Here is a 12,020-nt window from a genome sequence, read left to right as displayed (position 1 = left end):
CAAATTAGCGGGTAGTGATGGGTCCCTTTGAGTCAAACATTTTTTTAAAACTTTTTTATTTCTAATAAACAAGGAAAATATAAAAGTATAGCTCTATAAAGAAAATAATTTAAATTTCCACCAAAAGCTGTCCATCTTTATAAATCATAATTCATCATCTATATTCAGACATAGACAATACTTGCTTTTTAATTTTTGAAAATTTAATTTGCAGTTTTATTTTTACCACAAAAACCACACTGGATGTTTGGAATGTGAACTGTATTTATTTGGTGTATATTTTAGGGCTGGATATATGCTGTACTTACAAATGCAAGCTGAAATTTGCCCCTGTGCAGAGAGCCAGCCCAACTCCCATGCACTATTAATGTCCTATTTAAGTCCTAGTTAGTGTGCTTAAATGGGACCTAAGTGGTGCTTAGGTCTTCCATTATCCCTCTGCACAGGGTTGAATTTCATCTGCAGCATGCACACAATCTTGCTTTTAGTGCATAAGGAATTTCTTATTTAAATAGGGGAGTGCAATAACTCCTTCACTAATTTCTTAAGTTTGTTTTGATGCCTTTTAAATGTTTAGGCTTCTTTTTTCTTTTGTCATTCTTCTGCATTGATTCTTTGAGGCAAATTAACTTTTTTCACAGTGAGTCTGAGGTCTCGTTAACAAGAATAAATGGACTATAAAATATTTGTTCAAAAATACGCAGTTTAAATCAATGCTTTAAAGATTTAAACAGAGAATATTATCTACTCTTCACTTTCTTTAAAAATATCATGTGTTTCTAAAGCAATTATATATTTACTCTTTAAGGATGATAGGGTCTTAATTTATACACTGTATCCTTATAGTTTTCTGCCAAATCATATACTGTACGATTTGTCCAGTATCAAAAATACATAAAACAGGATTGGAGTTATTTTTAACAAGTTTTAATTTTTAATATTTATTTACGTAATCATTGGACAAGACCCTGGATCCTTAAAGGGATGTTAAATAATCTTGCTGCCATCTTTGTCTTTGCTGCATGTTCTTTCTGTCACACACCTCTGAACAGAATAGCATAAGTATGAAAAGTGTGCATCTTTTTTTTTTTTTTTTTTTTTACCATGTAGCATCCGTTGCATGAGATATCGCTTTTTTACAATCTAAGTAGGCTTTATGTTTATAATTCATGCTGCTGGTAAAAATGAAAACAAAAAAGAAAAATATCTAGAGACCAAGACATTTGTCGGGTTTGACTGGTTGGTTTCACGTTTCTCAAGAATAATTGAATTTTATAAACCATTTTTGTCTGTTCCGAGCTGTGTCTGCAAGACTGTTTTTTACAAAATATATGCAGAGTTCTACTTCCTTGATAACTTCTTAGTAGATAATTTAAGGTTGCTTTCTAATTGCAAAGCAATATAATAATTCCTTTTGGAATCAAAGTAGTGTATCCTGGAGCTTTTCCATTTCAAAGCAGAAACAGTCATCAATTTTTCTGGGATTGTACTTCTAATTTCTTCCTCTGACATTCAGGACTTTATTCTATTCTTGTCTTTGTTAAGAATTCTGAATGATGTCATTAAGAGTTTGGTGCATAGAAAAAGGATAAAATAAGGTCCTTGCTATGAAGTCTTTGACATTTAAAATCTAAATTTAAACCTGTGTGCTGTCAGCTCAGAGTTTATCCACTGAGCCTGAATTCCAGAAAACCATGATGGTAGCTGTAGTTTTTGAACCTTTGGGATGTGATGAAGCAGTTGAACAAAGACAGAAAAACACAGTAGGAGAAAACCCAATAGATGAGAGAGATTTGCAGAAAGATATTTCTCATAGTATATCTGAGAGTAAGTTGGAAATTCAAAGAAAAGAATTTGATACTGACATACATGATAAAATCATAACGGACAGAACATCAAAGCAACTGTTGAAGCCTCATGGTCAAGAAAGTGCTGGTAGAAATAATGGAGAAGAGCAGCTACATACAGGAAAGGAAGTAACCACCCTTTCTGGTAAACAGCATCAAAACACAGAGAATGGTAGAAATCTCAAATTTGTGTCATTGTTAATATAAATGACGATTCTGGTTAGGTGTAAAATCAGCCAATTGTTGATGGAATGAGACAGGAAACAGGGGGAGAGCCAAAGAAGTTTTATGAAGTATTAGTGGAGAAAATGCATGAATTCAAAGAAAAAGATGTTTTAAGAAGAGCAAGGAAAGATGCTCCACCAAAGGAGAAACGTGGGTTGTATTCAGAAACTAACTTTAAGCTAATGATGAAGAGAGATGATGTCATTCAAAAGACTGGAAGGTATGCTGTGGATGCCAACCCAAACAGGCAACAAGAACAGCTTTCAACGAGACCACTTAATGAAAATCTACTATGCTAAATGCTAAAGATCATAGCCTCAACGGAAGCAGTGACAATGTGTCTTTAAACTTTGAAGACAAGTTGCAAGAGAGTGATGAAACTATATCAACTGTAAAGCAAGAAACCACCCCCAGAGAGATGAAAGTGTTACAAGGGAAGTGAAAAGACAACAAAGCTGAATTTGCAGCCTGTGAGGAAGATAGCATTTCTGATGCAGATGAAGAGAACACAAACAAACTCCATAATGCCCCTTTTGGATGACAGCTGTTTTGTAGCAGAAAACAACTCTCCAGAAAGACGAACTCTAAATCCAACTCAAGCACAGAATATAGTTCAAGCAAATATTGCATACCTGTTTGGTATTTCTAAGGGAAGCAGCATATAGAAAATGCTTCAGAACGACTTATATTAAATTCTGAAAAGTCACGAATACACAGTGGTCCAGGTTTAGAGGGACAACTTTTAGGGGAGACAAATGTAAAAATAACCAGTTCAATGAAAGAAGTAATTCCAAGGGAAGAGAATATTCTTCCAGTTTCAGAAGCTGAATTAGCAAACATACAATTTGGAAATGACAGTAGAGAAAATAAAGAGAATTTGACACAGACTAAGATTCATAGTTTGGCCAATACAGGCATCAGCTTGAACAAACAGAGTGCAGAGGATGAATTAGATCAGTACCAACAAACGGAAGATTTATTGCTGGTTGCAGAAATGCAGAGTAAAGGTAAAAATCCTAGCACCAAGGTACCTGAAATAGACAATAAGCTCCAGACAGTAAAATGAAAACACAGAAATGGAACATTAATTCTGGGGAAAAGCAAAGCAAATAAAAAGTAATGACATGGGTGATGAAGAGAAAAAGAACAGAAAAAAATATTGAGGTACCAGAAGTTTTCTCTTAATGCAAATCAAACTCCAATTAAAAATAATTACCATTCAAAAATCAATCTAACTCAGTATTTGAATCTTGGACAAAAAGATCTGAAGGTGGAGCTGATTTAAAGTTGATTGAGCATAACTATAAATTAATATGTTGTTGTTCTATTAATCAGTATAAATTCAGAGATGGCAAAACAATTGATTTTTTTCAATAATTTTGAATTTGTTTAGTCAATTTTTAATGTTATACTAGCAGGTATACCTCCCAGCTGATGCCTCACATTGCTAATCAGAAAGAGTGCAAGATTGCATAATAGCAAAATTTAATTTGTGATCCTAGATGCAACTGCAATCAGATTCTCAATTTTAATTGTCTAAAAACACTTTACATTTAATACGTTTGTTGTGTAACTGTCAGCATAAAAGGAGATGCTCCTAAACTGATCCAGTTTAATCCCAACATCTGTAAGGGTGTGTCTGCACTGCAATAAATGACCCACAGCAGCAAGTATCAGAGCCTGGGTCAACAGACTCAGGCCTATGGAGCGCATGCTGCAGGACTAAAAATGGCAGTGTAGATGTTCTGGCTTGGGCTGGAACCCGGGTTCTGAGACCCACATCCTTGATGGGGTTGCAGAGCCCAGGCGCCAGCCTGAACCTGAACTTATACAATGTTGTTTTTAGCCCCACAGCTTGAGTTGATCCAGGCTCAGAAACTTGCTGCTGCAGGTTGTTTTTTATTTTTTTTTCAGTGTAGACATTTCCTAAGTGTTTACTTAAAATCATCCAAGTGAAGGAGGAAAAGAGGGAATGAAGCTGCCTTTTCATTAGCACTTCTTGTGATATGTAAGTGTAGTCTCATTGCAACTGAAATCAGGCAAGTTTGTTAAAATAAAATAACCTTCTGTTTATTAGAAAAATTGCTTGCTTTTTACCTCACACTAGGCCTTGCCTTCACTAGGAAGAAACCTGTGTTCTTACCTCATATTAGCGAACATGATAAAATTCTAGTGAAGACAAGGCAATTGTAGTTTGAACACGTTAGCAGGTCGAGATGAACCCTCTTCTCCCTCCTGTTGTCTACCTCCATCTGCTAATGTGCGGAAACTACTTCCTCCATCTGCTTATGCGTGGAAACTACTATCTGCCCTCTCTTCATTAAGAGTTTACTATCTCCTAGTTGACATGTGTTAGCTAACACGTGGTAAGAAAACACCTTTTTTCCTAGTGTGGACACATCCTGAGTGCAGCTTCATGTATTATTTCTTTTCTTGGGCAGATTTCCAAATTTGTGTTGTATTATGTTAGTTGTAAACATAAAATGCTTTAAATTCCTACTGAACCAAACTGGAAATGCTGAACTTCCTTGACCTGTGTGATCCTTGCATATTGTGTTTTGTTCATTACTTGTTATAGCTATTTGTTTTGAGCAAGATCATATGCAAGTGGCTGTCTGACTTTTCTAACCATTTAGTGCTTCCTGAGTAACAAAAGAGATTCTTTGGGACTTCTCCCCTTTGTGGATTTCTTTATGAAGGATTTTTTCATCGTGAACTAATGATTTCTTGTCTGAAGCTTACTATGTAAGGAGAAGGTGATGGTGGTGGGAACTGCTCATCCTACTGTATTGACATGCCGAATATACGTTAGTAAGTATTTTCAACTATGTCTTGAAAATAATACAACAGATTTCACATGCTATATTAAAAAAGAACAGATTTAAACATATTTGTATATTTTAAATTTTCTTATAGATTATAAACAATGAGGCGGCATCAGCACGTGCAGCATACTCAGATCTGATGGCGCAACAGAAGTCAACAATTGATGAGAACAGAAAACTTATGGGAAAGATAAATGAGCTTGAGAAAATGTTAGAGGAGTTGAAGAAACAAAAGTTCCGTGTAGAACAGGAACTCCCCAAAGTGAAGGAAGCTGCAGATGATGAGCTGAAGAAACAGCAGAAGTATGTGGAAGAGATATCTTTTCAGAAAACCAAGGCTGAGCAAGAGGCAAAGCGGTATCAGATAGAGCTTGAGAGCATTGCTAAAGAGAAAGTATCTGCAGAGCAGGAGTTAAAACATGTAAGGCAGCTCACCTTGCAGGCAGAGGCTCAAAGAAGTGTAGTTGAAGAAAACCTCAGAGCTTTTAGAACTCAAATAGAGGAAAGTACTGCTGCTAGAAGAAAACTTGAAGAGCACCTGAGAAGGAAAGACACAAATCTTCAGGATTTAGAGCAGCAGAAAAAAGCTTTAATGGCAGAATTGAAGAAAAAAACAGAAGGAGAGGAAAAGCTTATGAAACTAATAAAGCAAATGGAACAAGGTTTTGAGTATCAAGGGAATCTATCAGAAATAAAGCTCCAAGAAAAAGAGAAAACTGAAGCTAGAAGGCAAATAGTTGAAAGCAGATATTCCTTAATAAGAGAGAATGTGCTGCCAACTTGCACATCTGTGCAAGATAAGCATTATCGGGTTGATTCTGAAATTATAGGTTTCCAGAAAAAACTAGAAATAAAGAAAGTAGAGGAGCTTATACAGCAGGTAGATGAGCTGACTATTGCCAACAAAAAGGCTGAAAAAAACATTAAAGATCTAAAATACGAACTGAATGATCTTGAACTTCAAAAAGTATCAGCTGAAGAAAAGGCTCGTTTACTAAAAGAGAAATTAGATGATGCCAATAATACACTTAAATGTCTGAAAATTGAGTTGGACCAAAAAGATCAGGTAGAGCAGGGATATTTGCAACAGTTGAAAGAACTCGATAGGCAGCTGCACAAAACCACAGGTAAAGCTGAAGAGGTAATGCAAGAGGCCATAGATCTTAAGAAAATTAAAGTAAATTATCAAGAAGAGATGAAATCTCTTCAGCAGGAAAAGGCACAGTTAAAAAGGGAAGTAGAGGAATTGACTAGATCACACACACAAATTGAAATCACTATTCAGCATTTAAATTCACAAATCAACTCTCTCCAGAAAGAGAAGTTGATAGCTGAACAAAGAACACAGTCATGCAGAGGAGAAGCAAATAATCTGCAAGAACAGTATAAAAAAATCCAGGAACAGCTGCTTCAAAAGACAAGAGCAGAGAATGAAAATCAACAGAAGATTCAAAAGGTGAAAGACGACTTGGCCAAAAGCCATCATTTGGCAGAATCATTGAAACAAAAGGTAGAAGAGCTTACCAGATCGAATACTGAAACCAAAATAACGATGCAACAAATTCAGTCTGAATCAGAGAGGGTAATTCTGGAGAAACAAAGTATTCAGAGAAAAAATGATGCCTTAAAAACCCTAGCAGATGGTTTTAAAGAGCAGCTACGTACCACAAATGAACAGTTGCACAAGCAGATAATAATTGAGCAAGAATTCATAAGTAAAGTCAAAAGTCTAGAAGATGACCTAATAAAAACAAAAACATTAGCCAGTGAATTTAAACAGAAGTGTGATAAGCAGGGAGCTTTCAAACTGAACGCTGAGATAGAGGTTAAGAATCTAAATGCACAACTGAATTCCTTCACTGTTGAAAAGAGGTTGAGTGAGCAGAAAATACAGCTACAGCAAACTCATATACAAGAGCTAAATAGTAAACTGAAGAAGCTGCAGGATGAATTCCATCAAAAGACCCTAGATGAGCAAACGGCACGCAAAAAGATGGCTCTGTTTCAGGAAGAGTCCATTAGGTTTAAACATTCTGCAGAGGAATTTAGAAAAAAAGTTGAAAAACTACTGGAATCCCATAGCATCACTGAAAATGACATTTCGGGTATAAGACTGGAATGTGTCACTCTGCAGCAAGAAAAAGATATGGCTGAAGAGAATATTAAATTGTACAAGATGCAAATTGAAGATCTGCAAGAAAGACTTCAGAAATGTCGTGAGCAACTACAACAAGGAAATCATGCTGAAATGGATTATTTTCAGAAATATCGGAAACTTGAGGAGGAATTGGAGGTACAGAGGCGCATGGTGGAGACCCTAAAACAGGATATGGACATGCCAATGAAGGAACGTGAACACCAGTTCCTAATGTTTCAGAATGGAGTTAAGCAACATAATAACATCAAAGATTCTATATTCAAATTGGACTTTGAGAAGAAGGGAAAGGAGTTTAATTACCTGGGAGAAACCTTACCTAGAGATTTAGAACAACTTCATCCATGTGCAAAAACGACTTCTTCATTGTTCAGACAGAAACAGGAGAGACAGGTTGATATAAACATTGCGGGGTTTAAAATGGATCGATTAGGAGAAAAGGAGCTGCACCTGGGTGCTGATGATACAGAACCAAAAGAGGCGCAGCTCCAGTTGTCAAGAACAAACCAATCCCGAGATGATACAGGCCAACAGTCTTTTACAGAGTTTGTTTCTCAGACAAGCACCCAGCTCCAGATAACTTTTGATAAAACAAACCCCATGACAAGAATATCAGAAATAGACAGATTAAGAGATAAAAACTTTCACACTTCCTGGCAAGCTACTAGGCATGAAGAAGAAAAACATGGAACAGGACTAGTAAAGCTCATGCACCCTTTGGAGGTATAATCTGAGTTTTGTTGACATTTGCCTTGCTGGTGCTGGTTTTTATTATTCCATTCTTTAAAAGTCGGTATTGCTGTTCTATGCTCTCTGTTGTATACTCTTTTTATTCTGGTGTATGGGGACCTCTTCTGCTTATCTATGGACATTATAACAGGTTTCAGAGTAGAAGCCATGTTAGTCTGTATCCGCAAAAAGAAAAGGAGTACCTGTGGCACCTTAGAGACTAACAAATTTATTTGAGCGTAAGCTTTCGTGAGCTACAGCTCACTTCATCAGATGCAGTGAGCTGTAGCTCACGAAAGCTTACGCTCAAATAAATTTGTTAGTCTCTAAGGTGCCACAAGTACTCCTTTTCTTTTTATGTACATTATAGAAATTCACATACAATGATTATACTCAGTTATGGTTAAAAGTGCATTGAGTGATATCAATAAGTGCAGGTAATAAGCACAGAATAAAATTTCTACTTTGCATTTCATCCACATTCCCATTAATCTATCCTTTCTGAGATGAATATTTGAGGTGTACCATTTAAAAAAATATATAGTTAATTATATTCTGTGCAGTCCATGCTAATAAAATTTCTTATTCATGATTTCTGCTGTTCACTTTCTCCATTGCATTCTTCTGGTGGTGGACTTTGGCCTGAATTATGTAAAGTGCAGATTACGTTCTCCAGCTCTGTTGCTCATTGTGTCAAAAAATTCCTGTTTACAGATAGTGAAGAGCAAGCAATATGATGTGCTTGTTGAAGTTACAACATTAAAACAAGAAAATGACAAGAATCTTGGTAATGAAGACAGGATGTTTGAGGGATACCAAACGTCTGAAGGTTTAAGGGGAGAAGATTTTCCAAAGATTAGCTCTTTCTTAGAGGGCAAGGATGTGAAGAATGTTGATATGGTTCACTATGAATATTCTGCTGGGGAAGACGATCTTAAATTTCAAGGTCTCCGACATGATGTAACTGCCAGGCAGTTGGTTGAAGTTAAGCTGCTAGACAGGAGCACAGTTGAACAGCTTCATTCAGGGCAGAAGTCAATTGATGAGGTTCAGAAAAGTCTTGAAATGTTTTTAACTAAACCTACTGCTATAGCTGGGCTGTACTTTGAATCCAGCAAAGAAATAATCTCTTTTGCTTTAGCAGCAAAGAAAAGAATAATTGAAAAAACATTAGCATTAGCATTTTTAGAAGCCCAGGCTGCCACGGGTTTCATCATTGATCCCACAACAGGTCAGAAATATTCTGTTGATGACTCAATTGTTAAAGGACTTGTAGATAATGAATTCAAAGGTAGACTACTTGAGGCAGAGAAAGCAGTTTTAGGATATTACTGTTCTGGTAAAATAATACCGGTGTATCAAGCTATTGAAGCTAGAATCCTGGAAAGACAAAAAGGTAAAAATATTCTTGAAGCCCAGGTTGCAAGTGGGGGAATTATTGACCCTGTAAGAAGTGTTCGTATTCCTCCAGATGTCGCAGTGCAGCTAGGCTTACTAAATAACACAATTTTAAAATTTTTACATGAACCTTCTAGTAATGCAAAGTGTTTTCAAAACCCAAATAATAGGCAAGCCATGTACTACTATGAGTTGCTGAAAATTTGTGTGTTTGATGTAGATAGCAAATGTGTTCTGCTTCCAGTTGGGGACAGAAAAATTACTAGCCCATCAGCAGAAAAAGTTAATAAAATTTCCGTAGTAGATATCAAAACTGGAACAGAAATGACTTCATATGAGGCTTATCAAAGGGATTTAATTGATAAAAGTACATATCTTGAGCTATTAGAACGGGAATTTCAGTGGAAGGAGTCTACATGTTTTGATTCCTGTGGAAACTCTTCTCTTTTGCTAACAGATCTCAAAACTGGAATACAGTTTAATATTGAAGAGTCATTAACACAGGGTACAATTGACAGAACATTAGTCAATAAATATAAGGAAGGCCTCATCACAGCTAATGAGTTTGGTGATATTTTGCTTAGCAGTTCACGACCATGTAAAGATATGAACAGCCCTATTGCAGGATACTGGCTTTCTGACACCAATGAAAGAATTACAGTTCTAAAAGCCTCACGCAAAAACTTGGTGGATAGAATTACTGCCCTAAGGTGTCTTGAAGCTCAAGCCAGTACAGGAGGCATCATTGATCCATTTACTGGGAAAAAATACAGTGTTTCAGAAGCTTTGCAAAGGGAGTTAATAGATGAAATAAGTGCTAAGCAAATTCAGCAGTGTGAGGTAGTCTTTACTGGGATCATTCATCCTGTAACAAACAAAATTATGTCAGCCATTGAAGCTATGAATGTAAATGTCCTGAACAAAGACACAGGCATTCGCTGCCTGCAGTATCAATACTTGACTGGTGGACTGATAGATCCAAAATCTCAGTGCAGGTTGTCTATGGAAGATGCTATTAAGAATGGCATTATTGATGCTATCACAGCTACAAAAATGAAAGATGACAAGTCACATGTTAAAGCCATTACATGCCCCAAAACAAAAAAGAAGTTAACATACAAAGAAGCCTTGGAAAAATCTATTTTTGATTGCCACACAGGGCTACGATTATTAGAAGCAACTGAGCCTATTAAAATAGGAATTTCTAGTCTTTATTATGCTTCGTAATAGAACAGTGATTTTGGTACTCACTTTTGGGCCAGATCCAGAGTCCATTCAATGAAAAGACTCCCATTGATCATTAGGCTGTTGGTGGGGAATTACTAATACTATTGTGTAATCATGTGAGAGTGATAACATACTATAGAAGTTAGACACAATAAAGGAATAAAGTTCATAATAGGCATGAAGTGCTTCAGTGTTTACATGATTTCATTAGGCAAAAGTCCCATTGACTTCAAAATAGGAACTGTTTTGAGTATAATATTACAATATTTCATCCAGCCATGATGGCTTCATTTAGCATTTCAAACTGCTCTTAAATCTTAAAAAAACAAGTATTTTATATTACAAAGGTATCAAAATGTGGTACAGAGATTTAGGCTTAAATCTTTGGAACACTTACGCACACGAGACTACTCACATGCATAAAGCTACTCACATATATTTAGTTTTTGCATAATTAGGTCATGCATTTGTAGTCTGGAGTGGTATTGTTTAAATTTCTCATCAACATGATTTTCCACTGATTTCAGAGGAAACTTGAATCAGTGCAGTTAGTTTTTTATAAAGCTCCAGTATGTATGAGATAAGATGTATTGTTATGAAATGCTTAGGTTTTTTTTAACCATTTTAAAATGTTCTTTCCTTTTTTCTTGTGATAAGTGAAAGCGTTTCAACACATTTTTAAGTACTGAAAAGTTTCCAACTACTATAAAACACTGGTTAAAAATCATGTGCTATTTGACACAAACTACAAATTCATAATATATTTATTGTGGACAAAATAGTGACACCTCTGTGATTATTTTTCAGTATATCTTGGTTCAAAGTCTATAAAAACACTGTACTTCCTCTTAAATGTAATTTAGTAACCTATCCTAGTGTACTCTGGCAGTGTGATACCCAGTGCTGGCTATCTGCATATAAGGCTAATGCAAAGGCAGCAATTCAAAGATGCTTTAGCTTTTCTGACTACAAGCATTTAGATTTTAATGACTGAGTAGGGGCTGGGAGGGTTAATATGTTTCTGTACTGTCTATAAAATGGTTCGTGTGTGTGTGAATATGTATGTACTGTAGCCATTTTAGAATCTGTGCAAATATCTTGGAGGAATCACCTCTATTAATGTCTTCAGTTATTTCTTATATACATATATATATTTTCATATAGGTGACAATAATGCATAAGGTAAAATAAATAAATAAAACTACTCAAACTATAGTAGCTTTTGTGGTAATAGTGGCATTGTGAGAGGATTGAGAGTTTGTGGGTCTTGCAGTTTAATATCTCAACAGTTTAAATAAATGTATTTTTTACGATGCACATTACCCCCCAGAAGTCAATGGAAGAGGAAAAGAAAGAACACGTTGAGAAAGCTGGGGATTTACTGAAATGGGTGTCAGGCATCAGCAAGACTCTCAGCAAGGGAGAAGGAGAAAAGGCTGAAAAGGCAGACTTGCCTAAGCAGCAGGTACTCAAAGATTTCTTGATAGAGCATCACTTTTTTTTTTTCTCTTTGTCCTGGTTAATATGCACAAGGATTTCCATAAATATTTTTGTGATACTAGAAAGATTTAATCTCACATTTGTTTCTGAGGGAAAGATTTTAAAACATTAATA

The 12,020-nt window shown here is 35.9% G+C and overlaps 1 protein-coding gene across 15 annotated transcripts in view; it reads left to right on the top strand.

Moving 5' to 3' along the window:
• DST (dystonin) overlaps positions 1-12,020 on the top strand; it is a 462,719-nt gene that overhangs the window by 281,995 nt on the left and 168,704 nt on the right. For 14 of the 15 annotated variants that reach the window (XM_043542402.1, XM_043542401.1, XM_037894239.2 and 11 more), the window contains one exon: positions 11,737-11,871. In XM_043542402.1, coding sequence (XP_043398337.1) covers positions 11,737-11,871 — 135 coding nt within the window. Of the gene's footprint in view, positions 1-4,988; positions 7,776-8,495; positions 11,611-11,736; positions 11,872-12,020 lie in introns of those variants that run through there. The other variant, XM_037894237.2, reaches the window with a different exon arrangement.

The sequence above is a fragment of the Chelonia mydas genome, chromosome 3, assembly GCF_015237465.2.
Source record: "Chelonia mydas isolate rCheMyd1 chromosome 3, rCheMyd1.pri.v2, whole genome shotgun sequence".
Lineage (NCBI taxonomy): Eukaryota > Metazoa > Chordata > Testudines > Cheloniidae > Chelonia > Chelonia mydas.
The sequence above is the reverse complement of the archived record's forward strand: the minus strand, read 5'-3'. Positions and strand labels throughout refer to the sequence as shown.